Below are 15,939 nucleotides of genomic sequence, written 5' to 3'. Positions count from 1 at the left end.
GGGTTATGCTAGATCAGTTCAGCTTGCACCACTGGCACTTTAAAAAGTGCCGCATAATGTGCGTTCCACGAATCCAAGTCTTTCAGCGTAGCCCTTTGGTATTAAGCAGATGCCTTATCCTGTCTTATTCTCTATGCCTCTTAAAACTTTTTTGTTTAGGCAAATCCAGGCATGCAATTGTGTGGGTTTTTTTCCAAATTGCTGGGTTAACTTACCGTTTGATAGATTTTGTGTTTTGGTTTTTAAAGTTTTGCTTGATTGGTATTTTCAATGAATAGTTTATATTGTTTTTGGATAATAAATCCTGTTAAGTAAAATAAAACCAATATACTGGCTGGTATTCGACTAAATTTTTCTCAGAGTAGACCCGTTGTTCATGTTCGACTAAATTTTACTCAGAGGAGACCTGTTGTTCATGTTCATACATTCGTTACATTGCCTTTCTTTAATTGCAGGTGTAATAACTGAGACAGCTGTAAAAACTGAGACAGAATTGCCCGACTGTAAAACAGAAACACAGGAAAGCTTGCCTGATATTCCATATGAGCCAGACCTTGACATTGAGGTTGATTTTCCTAGAGGTTTGTACACTCAGTTTTAAAATGAATAGTATTAATGCCAACATGGTGCCAACTTCTTTGACACTTGTTTTCATCCCTTCCTTCCCGCATGGATGTCTTAGTTTTAGTAATGTGTTAACGGTTTCTGACTCAAAGCTTTTACAATGTTTTATCTTTTTAAAAGAGAGCATGAGTGCACCTGGATGCCTGGATCAGGCCATTGTCTTATCTGGTGCAGCATTCTTTGACATGATTCTGGTCAACTGGTGTCCTTTGGAAGTTCTTGCGCAAGACATGATGGTGAAAGGCACCACCTGTTTTTGTCCCTTATATCTGGAATTCAAAGACACCCTTCCCTTGAAAATGGGTGCGACTGTTACTCTTTTCTTACTGTTCTGGCTATAAGCCAACGCTATCCTCTAATTCATTAAAAAAGCCATATTCCATGGTAACAGTCACCACATCTTGTTACTATGAGTTCTGCACTGCTGGAATATACCTTTGTTTGTCTTGACCCTATTGGCCATCAAACTTGGTTCCAGAATTTTATATCTACATGAGGAGGGACTAGATATGCCTGTCAGCTCACATGCCCTCGCTTGGAAGGTCTCCTTCTACTAACGAACCAATGCTAGACCCCATATCCTGCACCCCAACTGCACTGCTCTCTCTCTCTCTCTCTCTCTCTCTCTCATACCAAAAAACAAAGGGAGTAGAAATGAAGAGATAATTTGTTGTCTTACTCAAGCCCTACTGAAGCAACCACTTTTACAGAAAGCAATAAATGTTACGCTACCAGTGCTTATCAGAATACAGTTTTCTGCAGGTTTTTCTAGAATAGGGACCAGCATTGATGAATAACGTGTAAAACACATTGCACAATAATTAAGGCTTCTGTCAGTTATATGCACCCGATACAACAGTTTTAGGTTACATGACATTTAACTGCATTAATACCCTTCCAATATATGTACAGCAACAGAGGAACTTGACACAGAAAGTGAATTTTTTCTGCCACCTGTCTTTGGAGAGGAGTATGAGGAACAGCCAAGACCTCGAACTAAGAAGAAGGTACACAAATAGTTTTTGTGACTGAAATGTATTCCAAATTAATATGCGTTGCATGGGAAATGTAGGATATGGCTGTGACCTTTTGTACAATAGGAGCCTGAAATAGCCCTATCTTGAATGAAGGTGAAGCATTTCATTAGGTGACAGTTGTGTGCTATTAAAGGTTTTTTTTTGGGGGGGGGCACTAAGAAGGTCTCTTGAACCAAACCTACTGAAATGAAAGGGAGCTGTGTAAACAGCACAATAGTCTTTTTATGCCGCTTCCTTTGATAGGATGGAGCTTCCTTAAGTTAATGCCATTCTAAATGTTTCAAATTAAATCAGGGAAGATCTCCCTTTAGTTTTTCCTCCTCAAGCAACAACACCCCTGAGAGTAATTCTTAAAGCAACACACATGTTTGGATTTCTCAGAGTCACACATGTCTTACCTAGCTTTCTAAAGGGCTGGTAACAATTATTTAACAATCTAAAGTTTTAAGACTGCCTTTTTAGACATAATGTAGAATAAAATTATTCCCAACTCCAGAATGTAGTTTACCTTTCTCAAGCTTGTTGCCTCTTAAAACAATACTGTAAAGTGCCTTTACACTGGTGGCCCTAATTAAACAATAATTGCATTATTATTATTTATTGCATAATAAAAACCAACTTTGGATCTAAGTCCAGAACAGTTACAAAAAGGGATTGTGTTATAGGGAATCATGCTGATTTGAGCTCAGTAAAGTGCAAGTATTACTTGGGTGTTTTTGTTTTTTAAAAGGCTTGATGGATGGTGTTTATGACTTTCTTGGCTTTCATTTGCCCATGGTAGAGTGCAGAAGTGGTGTAAATTCAATGTTAATAAGCAGTAATGTTTACAGATCTGTTTTAATGGCAGGGAGTGAAGAGAAAAGCAGTGTCAGAGTACCACTCTCGGGATGATAGCTCTGAGAATTCAGAGTGCAGTTTTCCCTTCAAGTATGCGTATGGTGTAAATGCGTGGAAACACTGGGTAAAAACTAGGAATCTAGATGAAGATCTGCCAGTATTAGATGAGCTGAATTCAAGTAAGTATTTCCTACTTAGCTATAAGCCTCAGGTCTGGCAGGCAGTGGGTTGAGCTTAGACAGTGGGTTGAGATTATATCGGGGCTCAAGTTCTGCTTTGCCATGTGTTGTTGGGGTGGCTTTGGGCAAGTTGCTCTCAGCTTGAGTGCCTGATCTGTGAAACAGGGTAATAGCAAGATATTACAAACCATAATTACGAGTACCAAATAGTTAAGCGTTATAAAAGTGTTAACGGAAATTTCCAGTTTTAGTGAAAAAAATTCTCTTGTCTGAGATGGGCTTCTTTGATAGCGCATTTGCTTTTGTATGCATTTTATCTATTTTCTGTATTCTGCTTAGATGCTTTGCGTTACATGATTCTCAATATTTTGCGCTACAGCTAAAGCAGTGAAATTGAAAGAAGATATTGTGTCGCATACGTCTGCTGAGCTAAACTTTGGGTTGGCACACTTTGTGAACGAAATCCGAAGACCAAATGGGGAAAATTATGCACCTGACAGCATCTATTATTTGTGTCTTGGGATTCAGGAAGTGAGTCATTTTAACAACGGCATAATCTGTATGGGAGAGATATCATGATAAGCTTGAATGAAAGACTGGAAGTGGCAAAATAAGGAATTATCTGTTGAAATACTTTCTAAAAGGAAACATGGCCAAAGTGGAACTGGCTGAAGTGGGAAACAAATACTTTTTGCTTTCTTTCAACCCAAAACTGTTCCCTTCCCCTTCTGAGTCTCCCTCCACGCGCCCCCTTGATTAAATATGTTTTTTGTAACTAATGCTACTAGGTGTCTTGGTCTGTAGAATAAATTGGTTGTTGTATCCAAAGCTTCCATGAGTGCAATTCTAGTCACAGAAAGCATGCTCCTAGCACCCAGTAACAGAAGTCTAGAGAATAATTATCTCCTCTCTTAGTTCAAAGGCCTTTGCATTCCTGGAAAAAACCTCTGTGAATGGAAAGACAGCTTTTAATCCAACCCAATATTTGACAAGCCTGAGAATTACTAAACTGAGACAAATGTGTTAAACTGAGATGCTATCATATGCAAGAACAGCTTAAAGGGTTAGCATAAAATACAGCAGTTTAAAATATATAAAAATATCCAGATGTTCAAACACTTTTAACCATATCCTTTTCTGTAATTTTAAATTACTTTGTGTACCACCCATAGCTGCCAAGTACCCCGTTTTCCCTGGAAACCCCCGTATTTTCTTACCGTTTCCCGCAGGTGTCCCGAATGGCAAAATACCCTGTATTCCTCTGGATTATGTGGAGCTCCAGCCGGCGGCCATGTTCTTCTGGTGCCGCACTGGCACCGGAAGTCGCTTCTACGCACTTCTGGACATGCGTAGAAGCGACTTCCAATGCCGCTGTGCCCATTTCAAAAATGTCCGCAGCGCCAGAAGTCGCTTCTACGCACTTCCGGAAGTGCGTAGAAGCGACTTCTGGCGCTGCAGACATTTTGGAAATGGGCAGAGCAGCGCCAGAAGTCGCTTCTACACACTTCCTGACATGCGTAGAAGCGAATTCCGATGCCGCTGTGCCCATTTCCAAAATGTCCACAGCGCCAGAAGTCACTTCTACGCATGTCCGGAAGTGCGTAGAAGCGACTTTTGGAAATGGGCACAGCGGCATCGGAAGTCGCTTCTACGCATGTCCGGAAGTGCGTAGAAGTGACTTCCGGTGCCGCGGCGCTGCTGGTCCCGGATTTTTCAATCCGGAACTTGGCACCTATGGTACCACCCCGGAATTCATTTTTGGAGGAAGAGTGGTTTGTAAAACTTAAAATGAATAAATGGCCTGCTTTCATATGTCTACAAAAGGGATAGTTTTTGCTTCCTGTTTTTTGTCTTGGTCTACTAAATATTTTGCTTTTCCTCTTTTCCTATAGTATTTGAATGGAAGCAATAGAAAAGATAATATCTTCTTGGATCCAGATTATCATACATTTGAGCAGGAAATAAATAAAATACTCAGAAGCTGGCAACCAAGCATACTTCCAGACGGTAACTGTTCTTGTCTTGGTCATTACCCCCTTTTCTTTCTGAATTCATGCTCCTTAAGCAAGTTCAGTGTGCAATTAAAACTCTGTGTTTTAAGTTCCTTGAAGCTGATATGTAAACGTCAATTGATTTGTTAGACTGAAGAGAGGGAACTGTGAATTTTTAAGTTTGTAGCAGATATTTCTGAGAGCTATAACTGATAATTCAGTTCAGCACATTCTTCTTTCGTTAAATTCCATAGGTTCATTTACAGAATGCTCCTCTCCCCACCCCTTTCTCCTACCAGGTTCAATTTTTTCTCGGGTTGAAGAAGACTATCTGTGGAGGATAAAGCAGTTAGGATCCCACTCTCCAGTTGCTCTTCTAAATACACTGTTCTACTTCAACACCAAGTATTTTGGCCTGAAAACAGTGGAGCAGCACTTAAGACTTTCCTTTGGCACCGTTTATAGGCACTGGAAGAAAAACCCTGTAACGATGGATAGCAAAGCTTGTCTGAGATACCAGGTTTCGTCCTTATGTGGAACGGATAAAGAAGGTACCATGACATTCTGAAGTCAATATGGTGGCAGCACCCATATTCGGCCCAATCAAAGGGGCCACTGGGCTACTTACTTGGCTCTATAAATTTCTACAGGCTTCTAAATTTCCGTAACCTGCCCTGGGACCCTGTGGTGGAGGGTGGGTAAGAAATCAACAGCAACAGCGCCATCTCTCTCAGACAGACCTGAGGCAGTGGCTGACCTCTAGCTAAAGGGGAGAAGTCTGCCTCTGGAAAGAGGGCAAATTGCACATTCAGCTGCCACCAGCAGTCAGGCCAGTAGTGTAACTAGCTCTGTATTGTCTCCACTGGTTAGCGCTGCGCCTCCAGAGTTTCTGACAGGTGTCTTTCTCAGTTGTGCCTCCTTGAAGCCAAGCCATGTGCTCTACCACGGAGCTGTGGCAAAGAAACCACAGCCACACTTAAAGGACAGGTGTTATGGATTTTATTCAAGGCAGGTTCATTGCATTGTGTTTTCTCTTTTATATTCTACCCCGTCGTGTATCACATAGAACACCTCGCTCTTCCCCATTCTTTGCATAGAATTGAGAAAGGGCTGCTGTAAACTGAAGGCTGCTCAATCACTGCTTACCAGCTGAGGAGATGTAGCTATGATTCCTTATGGCAGGGGTGGGGTACCGCCAGCCCGCACTGCTTTGGGATCCATCCTCTGGCCTTCCCTCTGCAACTTCACCCCTTCAAGAGAAAGTTAGAGTTACCAATTTATTACCAATTTATTTGGGGGGGGGAATAATGTGTGGGGTGGCAGCTGGGGAGGGAATGTTTAACCCTAACCTACTCGCTCTCCACATACCTCCACCTTCACAATCACACAGCCATGCGGGGTGGGGCTGGGGCTGTTAGGTTTAGATGGAAAGGTTCACCTTTCCAGGACTGGAGCCTTTGGGCTTGCACTCCATTCATTCCATTCTGATATTCTTTTGCCTCTTCTTCTTTTTCCCCCTTTTCTTCTGTTCTAGAAGATAAAATTACTACTGGAAAAAGGAAGCATGAAGATGATGAGCCGGTATTTGAACAAACTGAAAACACAGCGGATCCCTCTAGATGCCCCGTGAAAATGTTTGAATGCTACTTATCTAAGAGGTATTGAAATGACAATAGCGGTGAATCCTGTGTATATGTAAATCTGTTTCTTATTGCTTCTATTCTCTGTTAACAGAGATCGTTATGCTTTCTCATAAGATACAGCATAATGCAAACATAATTCTTCCTTATTTCTTTAAAAGCAATATGATCTGTAACAGCAGTGGCCTCTTCGTCTGCATGAATGTTTGGACTATTTCCATTTGGGTTGTCACACAAGACCCCCTCTTTTTTACAGGTCTTTGCCCCCTGCTTATTTTGAGTTGGTGGGCTACACCAAAATAGTTTTATTTGTACCCATGTCTGCCTTGCTTCTGCTGAAAAGCCACTAGGGGGAGCACTAGGCATGTATCTAAACTTTCATGATAAGATTCAGATCAATAAAGGAAGGAAGGGACAATGCAACAGTAGAAAAGTCTGAATATGATAATCCTTGGGCTGTTTGAAGTACTAAACCTCAGTTGCTTGTTTCTCAGCGGGTTTAGGGATGATGAATACTGATTTTATGAAGCGCTGGCTTTGAACTTTTCCATAGTGTGACTTGTGTTAAGGTACTAGCTTTTGCATGTTACGTGAAGTCACTACTTACCGGTAACTAGGTGCTCTTCTGCTCTGACAGAAGAAGTGTGGAAAACCGTAGTTGTACCCTGACAGCATATGAATGAATTTCTATGTGGATAGGCTGTGTTGTTGTTGTTGTTGTTGTTGTTGTTGTTGTTGTTGTTGTTGTTGTTGTTGTTGTTGTTTAAGCTTGTCCTCTTCTCACCTTTCAGCCCGCCCAATCTCAGTCAGAGAATGGATGTGTTCTATTTGCAGCCAGCCTACCCGGTTCCCTCAGACAGCACCGTCTGGTACACCGCCACCTCAGTGGATCGCAATACTTTGGAAAACATGCTCGTACGGGTTCTTTTAGTAAAAGATATTTATGATAAAGACAATTACGAACTGGATGAAGACATAGATTAAACACTTTCCAAACTCTCTGCGGGGGAAAAGGAAAACACAACAGCATTAGCTAGTCAAGCTGCTAGACTTTTATTATGGAGAAAAGTAAAACATTTCAAGTTTACTCTTTGTTTTAACACGTTTTGTAGCAGTGTACCCTCAGCTGGGTATTACCATGTAAATAATCTGTGAGCGAATGTGGCCATTATTCTTCATAGTGGTTTTTAGGATACTTAACAAACACATTCATCTTTTTTTAAATAATTATTTATTTGGTTAGGTATGTTTGTAACTTTTTACATTGCAAAACATGAATGAGAATGTGCCATGTGTATTTCTTTCTCTCTTTTATCCTTTTTTAGTCATAGTAAGCAACATCCATATTGCACAACTTCACTGCTGCAGAGCTTCCTTGAAAAAGACGTTTGGGCTCTTACTGGGTTCTGAAATCAGGTAGTTGTGTATGGGTAGCACTACTAAAGTTTAGAACTTGCTGTGTCTTTCAGAATTTTTTAAAGAAATTGTAAACTAATAGGTTTTTTACTCTTAGTTACTGAAGCCTTACGAGGTTATGTAGAGAGGTTCCATCTTATGTACCAAAAATAGACGAAAGAGAATGCTGTCGATGTTGATGTACTGTAATGTGAATCTATCCTGGTGAAACAACTTTTTCTTTTCTTTTGGTTGCCCTTATTAAAAAGATCTTAGTATCCTTTCCTTATCTGCGACTCTGAATTTGCCCTTACAATTACAGTACATGTTGCATAAGAGCACAAGGTGAAAACATACAGGCCATTTAGACATACCACCTTGCCGTTGGGGAATATATGCAGTTCAGCAACTTTCCTGTTCATTCTTTCCTGACCTGGAAACAAATTTGCCAGGGTAACCCAAGGGTTTCAGATTCTCCTGTAGTGGAGGCAGGGGATCCTGTGTGGGTTGTCACTGCCCGCGTCCACTGGCAGGAAGTCAAATTTCTGAGAGGATACAGGGCAATTCTTCGCCACTTCAGCTTCCTGCAAGCTCCTTTGCAGGTTGCTCACACCAAAAGAGAGAAAGCAGGGTTGCCCTGCCCTCTAGTTTACCCTCTCGAAAGTTTGACCTCCTGCCAGTGGAGAGGTAGGCGGGGATAACCCACACAGGAGCCTCTTCCTCCCTACAAAGAAGGAACACGGTAAGTACCAACACTTGCTTTTGTTAGACTACATTTCCCATCTTCCCTGGCCATTGGCCACGCTGGTGTGATGGGAACTGTAGTACAGCAACATCTGGAGGACACCGCATTGGCTAGCCATGATCCTTGCCGTCCTTCGGTGTAAATATTCTCAAGGGTAGATTGCGTAATAATAAAGAAAACAAACACAAGAAGATAGTACCAAGATTTAAAAAGCATAAATAGCGGGTTAAAAAACGACAGCAATACAAATATTGCTCTTCAACCATCAAAATCCTGGGGAAATAAAATATTGTTGGCACCAGAAGGGGATAGCAAAGGAGGTGTCAGACAAGGGTCTGGAGCGTGAACTGCGTAAACAGGGCACCACCACTGAGCTGATGGTTGTACTTTACTAGATGATATTGTTGTATACTGTGTTCGAAAACCTTTGCTTTTTGTATTTGCAAATCGATTATTTCCAGCCTGTACAAATAACGGGCCTAATCAATTGGAATTTATCTTGCTCAGGTGCAAGTTATACAGGTGGCTGTTGTACAGTTCTAGGTTCTTCTGCACGCTGTACAGCAGTGCAATTTGGCTTTGGCAAGGATCTACACACAAGCATCTTGCATGAGCCGAAAGCACTGCTGAATTTTCAGGGGCCGATAGGTGTGATAATTTGGAAGTTCTGGCTGCATCCTGTGGCACAATGTTGGAACCCTCTCTGGAAGATCCAGGGGTGGCTTTTCAGTCAGCATAAAGTGCTGCAATGGGATGGGGTGGATCCCACTGCCCACCTGACATTTGGTTCCTTGTCTTTGTATGATATTCCTGCAAATGATATTCCACCTGCATGCAAGTAGATTTTAACGAATGCTTTGCTTTGGGCTGGGATAACGACTGGTTCCACCTTCTCAAAATGGTGTGTCTTACCGAAGGTTTGCTTTGGTGCAAGAGGAGCATATACCATGCAAAGAATACAATGCTGTGAGACTAAGGAAACTAGTATTATCCTGCTGTACTTGTCCTACAATGTACAATGGCTCATGTAACTTGAAGGTATTCTTTATTGCACTTTTGAATGCCTGGAAATACAGTATCCCAAGTACAGAATCACAGCCTTAAGGTAAGAGGTGTACACTGTGTACAATAACAGTACACGGTACTGTTAATTAGCCTTAAGTGGACAAACTTTAATGATTTGTTTGTTTCTTCAGTTGGCCCTTGTTGACCCTTAAGTTATTCTTAAGGCTTAAAATAAATCATAGGATCATAGAATTGTAGAGTTGGAAGGGACCACAAGAGCCATCTAGTCCAACCCCCTGCAATGCAGGAATCTTTTGCCCAATGTTCTTTAAAGCAGAGAAGACATACCGGCTCAGTAACAGGTGGCGAGTCTTTATAAATGACTTGGATGAGGAATTTGCGGGGATGCTCATCACATTTGCAGATCACACCAAACTAGGAGGGATAACTACGGCAATGCCGCAGAAGACAGAACCAGCATTCAAAATGATCCTAACAGATTGGAGAACTGGGCACAAGCTAACAAATGAATTTCAATAGGGACAAATGTAAGGTTCTGTACTTAGGCAGGAAGAACCAGATGCACAACTATAGGATGGGGGGCACCTGGCTTACTAGCAGTACATGTGAAAAGGGTATTGGTGGACCACAAGCTTAACATGAGTCAACAGTGTGATGCAGCAGCAAAGAAAAAGAAAAAAGCTAATGCTAATCTAGGTTGCATCAACAGAAATATAGTGTCCAGTTCAAGGGAAGTAATAATACCACTCTATTCTGCCTTGGTCAAACCACACTTGGAATACTATGTCCAATTCTGGGCACCACAATTTAAGAAAGATGTAGACAAGCAGAGGAGGACAACCAAGATGATCAAGGGTCTGGAATCCAAGCCTTATGAAGAACGGTTGAAGGAGCTGGGTATGTTTAGTCTGGAAAAGATGAGACTAAGAGGAGATATGATAGCCATCTTCAAATATCTTAAGGGTTGTCACATGGAAGATGGAACAAACTTGTTTCCTCCTGTTTTGGAGGATAGGACTCGAAGCAATGGCTTCAAGTTACAAGAAAGGAAAACTTTGTGACAGTAAGAGATCTTTGACAGTGGAACATTCTTCCTTGGGAGGTTATGGACTCTCCTTCCTTGGAGGTTTTTAAGCAGAGGCTAGATGACCCTTGGGCCCCTTCCAACTCTAAGTTCATATGAGAGCAAGGAAGAAATGTTTGTTAAAGCAGAGAAGACCTACAGGCTCAGTACCAGGTGGTGAGTCACAGCATCTGCTACGCTCAGACTAGCTGGCAAGAAAGGATAGGCTAGTCAAACTAGAAGCAGTGCTCCAGGTTTAAGGAGTCCAAGATCAGGGCAAGGAGTTCAGAACTGCAAGGAAGCAACAGAACTGTCCCAATAGGCTGGCACACCTACTCGCCAAGCTTTCAAAGACTGGCAAGGTGTTCTTATTCGTGAGACTTGTGCCTTGCAAGACTGCTGAACCTGCAGATGGTCACTGTGTCTACCAGGTCCTGGGCAACCTCCCCCAAGAGTGGGCTGACTCCTCCCCTTGGATTCTGTTTCTGTGCCCCTTCCTCGGAGAGGAGAGGTGGGGGTCACGCTTCCCCAGCCAGTGCAGCTGCATCCTGGAAGGGGGAAGTGTTCCCCTCCAGCCTCTGTGCCCCAGCCCCAACCTCATTCATCACACTGTCATCCACCTTTCCCCCCTCCTTTCCCCCCTCCTTGTCCATCTTAGGCCAGCCAAATCACTCCTGAGCCCGGCAACACTTTAGGACTTAAAAGTATATTCAGACCAACCCTCATAAACTATTGAAATACCATTGTAATGGGAGGGTTTTTCTTTTCAAAATACAACCTTGCAATAAGCTCAGGGACACCTAGAAATTAATATTGCCAGTAATAAGCTGTACAGTTACTATTGCTTGACAACAGCAAGCAGCACACTGTTCGTTATGTCTGCATCATCTACGGTCTTGTTTATGTAAAGAAACAAGTGATAAAATCTCATTGCAACTTTTTCTCTAGGGCGGTTCTGCTTTTGGCTAGATGTTTGTGTCAAACTCCCAATTGAGGCAGTGTGAGCTAAAATTCAGATGGAATGAAGTATTCATAGTTTTACGTTGCCCATTATCCTGTGCTGGTTTGCTGCAAACCATATGTATATACTGCTTTTAAATATTGGTTTGATCATGCATATGCTTAATTGGGGCCCCATTCTTCCTGATTAACAGTGGTATAGATTCCTTATGAAAACCTGCATTCAGATGTATGAAGATGCCCTATAGGTACCTACAAAGAGATGCAGCTCTATCCATAGCGACATCAATAGAGAGGCTTCCAAAACTGGCTTTCAGCAACATGTTATTTTTGTGTTTTTTGTTTTTGTTTTTAAATATACCTAGGCTCAGTTGTGCAGGTTTTTCTTGGCTGAAACTTCTGTTGCACTCTAAAGACTGGATCCTACATTTAGGTTTGAGAGTTTAAATAAACCAAAAGCATAGGAGTTGTGCACCTTTTATGGCATGCTTCCTAAAGCAGTTCAGCAGTATGTCAGTCTTAGAAGTCATGTGCCTAAACACACCCCTTTTTTGTTTTTAGATATGGGAATACTTGGTTGGGAGAGCACTCCATTGTCTTGAACACACATGTAGCTTCCTTCTGGTACAGTTGTAATGTTCCTGATCTCAAAGCCACAGCCTCTCCCTCTCCTGTCTATTATTTGCTTTAGGCATGGCGTGGTGTTAGATCTGCATCAACACTAACCAGTTTCATAACCAGCGTTTGCAGATCCAGTTCAACCCCTGGTTTCAAACTGGTTACACAGGAAAATCTGGTTGGCATTAGCCATGGTTGGTGAAGATGCAGACATAATGCTTCACCATGGTTAAAATAAAGGCAGTGGAGTAAGGATTCATGAGAGGGAATGGGGAGGGAACATGTTAAACCAACCAGCAGCATGGTCAGGAGATCAGGAATGTGATAAATTATACTTAATAATTGGTTAAGTTATCAGTCTGAGAGTTGCTAGGTTTGGGAAATAGGAAGACTGAACAAAATAAATATATTGGATGAGGAAGTGATTGTGCTATACAGGATAATCAGGACTATTGCTGATACACAGATTTCTGCTTATAATTGCTCATGTATATAATATTAAGGTGTCTTTTTTTCTCTCCACTGTCATCAAATCTTGCCTGTGTTTCTTTATTCCAGTTTTATTGTCTATATTTTTTTTAAATAAAATTTATTTTGCTCCTCGAAAGAAGGCTTGGTGACTTAATGATTGCCATTAAATTAATATCCGGTTCCATAAAATGCCTCACAAGATTTTAAAACCAATTTGATCCTACCCTTATATTAAAACTGGTTATCACACCAAAACACTCTAGAGCCCAGAGGCGGAAGTTGTGTGGCCCTCCAGATGTTGAACTACAACTTCCATCATCATGGACCGTGGGCCATGCTGGCTGGGGCTGATGGGAGCTAGAGCCACAAGAACATCTGGAGTTCAGCAGGTTCTCTGCTGCTCTAGCACCTATTTGCTAAAAAATATCTGCTTTCTGTGGTATTTAGAAAGCCTTTCTGTGCTATGGAAGTGCTCTCCATATACCAGAGATGGGGAAGCTGTGGCCCTCTATGTGTTGTTGGACTGAAATCCCCACCATTCCCTGACCCTTGGCTATGCTAGGTGGGGCAGATGGGAACTGGGAATCCAATAATATCTAGACGGCCAGCAGGGAGGGGTGGTGCTCTGCCCTTGAACTTCTGGCAGTGGCATTGTGATTGCTTACCCAGTGCAGGTGGAACTGGGGAGTGGTGAGGTCTGATCTGGTCCAATGCTGGATTGGCTCCACTGGCATGCACATACACTGCCCAAGCCTCACCTGCTAAGAGGCAGGGACACTGCTGCTAGGAAGCCAGGTTCATGGCTCCCCCTCCTTGCCTATACTACGGTATGCTGCTGCGTCTCACCAAGGCACCTGCTGCCACAAGCCCAAAGTGGCAAGAGACAGCAGCAGGGTAGATACACGTGTCCCACTCTGTGACATCTGAGACTGCCAGCAGACAATTCCAGGCTTGGGGTTCTTTCCTCCATGAGACCCTCCTGCGTGACCCAGAGATTCCGCAGCAGAGCAGCCAAGACTGGTGGGGAGAGAGTTTGCCACCACCCTTCGTAACTCCTGTCCGTTGTCTTCCTTAGTTGAAATATTCGTTTAGTCAGCAGGATATCCAAATGGCTAATTAAAGCAAATACAGCAACTGTTGTCCCAGCTGCGCCATTCTGGGTCACTGGCTCTTACTGGGAGTGGAGGTGCAGGGAGCTCAGCCTAGTGTGGTGTGTTATGGCAGGAGCGTTGGAATGGCTCTGTGGCCCCACACCACACCTGGCCAAGCCCCAAGAGCACGGTGGCCTCCACCCCGACCCTGGGCTGCCTCACCAGCTGCTACTCTCCAGATCAATAAAGAGGCCCATGAGAGTGTTGAGGTGGTCCCTCCCTGGCCTTTTCACCACTTCAGAACCCATTCTGTGGAATTGGAGCATTTTGCCAAAATACGCATCACTTAAAATGTGCTGATGTTTGCCATTTTATTTCCCCTTCACCCAGCTTAGAAAAGTTCTCTTGGACCCCCTTGCGGTCCATTTTGGCACATGTATCGTGTGTCAATTTGTCATGAGATCCTTGGAAGAAGGGCAGGCTTTAAATATAAAATTTAAAAAGGCTTTCCATTCTAGGCTTGTGCAATCAATTGTGCAACAAAGTACAAAGTCACTCCCACGAAAAAACAAAGCGACTTGAGCTTAGCACTACGCTGGCTACACAAGCCCGTTATGTAGCTTCCTTCATTGCACAATGGTAAATTGCACAGTTCTTTGGATCCTGGCCATGGCATATGCTAAATTATTGTCCTAAGCTTTTGAAAATTCAGTTTATTGCCTGGCTAGATTTATTGGGTTAATTCAAAAGCCGTCAGGGGGATGGAGGGGAGAAAAAGGGGTCCTGTAGGTAGACGGGTCAGGGGAGATTGGAGATCCCTATCAAGTGGTGCTGACTAGACTCCCATTTCCCCCCACTATTCATGTGGAGCTGGGGTGGTACTCTGAGCACACAGCTGTGAGTGTGACAGCAATTTGCTCCCCTGCATTCTTTTGTCTTTGTTCAATCCTTGTCCTTTGGGCTAGTATAATAAAAGTGCTTTAGTAAGCAGGGTCAAATAGGATGTGCCAGTTGCAAACGTGAAATGGGACTATAGGCTGTGATTATGGGCTCTAATGTCTGATGAATCCTCCTTAATCACATGATATGAACTAATGTCACCATTTTATTATAAAACAAACAATTGTGCTCAGCTATGGGAAGGAATAGAATGGATGACAGCTGCATTTTTAAACGTTTTGTTTAAGCAAGTACAGCATGGCTGGTTTAGACAACAAGGAAAAATGAAGTCGAAATAATTGCAGATATTTTTAGTTGAAGGTCCATATTTTTAGGGCTGCTTTTTGTGTCCGTCCCTTTACAGTTTTTTGATTAGGAACTGTGGAGTTGCGAAACTGAAATTCAAGTATTAAAATGTCTTGCTGGTTTGCTTAACTTGTGTGTTCAAAACATTTCTGCATACAGTGTTGCTTTAAAAAACAACAACTGGTGCTATGCTATAGATCATGTTGCGTTGCTTTTGTGCTGTGTATTTTTAAGATGGCAAAGAGATGTGAGCTGCAGTTTTTGCTGTGCGGTTGACATGGCTTCCTTTATCCCGACCACTGTCATTTTTGAGAGCCAGTTCACCCATGAATCACCAACTGATCGGTTGAGGGAGAATTGCCATTCAATTAGCATTTAAAGGTGAATTTACAAAATTCGCATTTTCTGAAACAGTATGTGAACAGAAACATATCTATTCTGCGAAATTCTCACCTGGATTTCGCAGTGCAGTTCTCCAAACAAGTAATGTGTACAAAAATGTGTACACAATGATAAAGTGTGCATATAAATGCATATATTAGAGAAAATAGCAAAAAAAAAATACATTTGGGGGGGGATTGTTTCACAAAAATGTATACACCATGCAAAATTGCATATAGAAATGTGTACGGTGGGAGCAATTCACAAAAATGTGAAAAATACTTTTCATTAAAAAAAATAGCCAAGTGATTTAGAAATGTGGAGAACTGCACTGAAGTTTGGGGAAATGAGAAATGGAGAGAACAGAAACTGGCATATCTGCTTTTCCCTGCCTGCTGATGAGCTAAATCAAGTGAGGCTTTGCATGTTAGCTAGCATGATAAGTCGTAAATTATGAGGCAACAAATGCGCATATGAACCGGCTCTCTATCTCTAGTGGTGCATTTAGCCTCACCAGAAGGTAAATCACATAAATAAATGGTAATCACATAAATAAATTGTAATTGTGTTCACAGTGAAAGGCTGGAAGTGACCCCCATTAGAAGGGGGGGTAGCTAGTTCAGTTCCATCCTTCTG

At 42.3% G+C, this 15,939-nt stretch overlaps 1 protein-coding gene across 9 annotated transcripts in view; it reads left to right on the top strand.

Annotated features, from left to right (window-relative positions):
- ZMYM2 (zinc finger MYM-type containing 2) overlaps positions 1-7,992 on the top strand; it is a 62,709-nt gene extending 54,717 nt beyond the window's left edge. For 8 of the 9 annotated variants that reach the window (XM_035114262.2, XM_035114263.2, XM_035114267.2 and 5 more), the window contains 8 exons: positions 456-581; positions 1,537-1,631; positions 2,509-2,677; positions 3,057-3,208; positions 4,570-4,684; positions 4,968-5,219; positions 6,203-6,326; positions 7,100-7,992. In XM_035114262.2, the coding sequence (XP_034970153.1) occupies positions 456-581; positions 1,537-1,631; positions 2,509-2,677; positions 3,057-3,208; positions 4,570-4,684; positions 4,968-5,219; positions 6,203-6,326; positions 7,100-7,292 (1,226 nt within the window). In that variant the 3' untranslated portion in view covers positions 7,293-7,992. Of the gene's footprint in view, positions 1-455; positions 582-1,536; positions 1,632-2,508; positions 2,678-3,056; positions 3,209-4,569; positions 4,685-4,967; positions 5,220-6,202; positions 6,327-7,099 lie in introns of those variants that run through there. The other variant, XM_060273837.1, reaches the window with a different exon arrangement.
- Positions 7,993-15,939: the final 7,947 nt, after the last annotated feature.

The sequence above is a fragment of the Zootoca vivipara genome, chromosome 4, assembly GCF_963506605.1.
Source record: "Zootoca vivipara chromosome 4, rZooViv1.1, whole genome shotgun sequence".
Taxonomy (NCBI): Eukaryota; Metazoa; Chordata; class Lepidosauria; order Squamata; family Lacertidae; genus Zootoca; species Zootoca vivipara.
The sequence above is the reverse complement of the archived record's forward strand: the minus strand, read 5'-3'. Positions and strand labels throughout refer to the sequence as shown.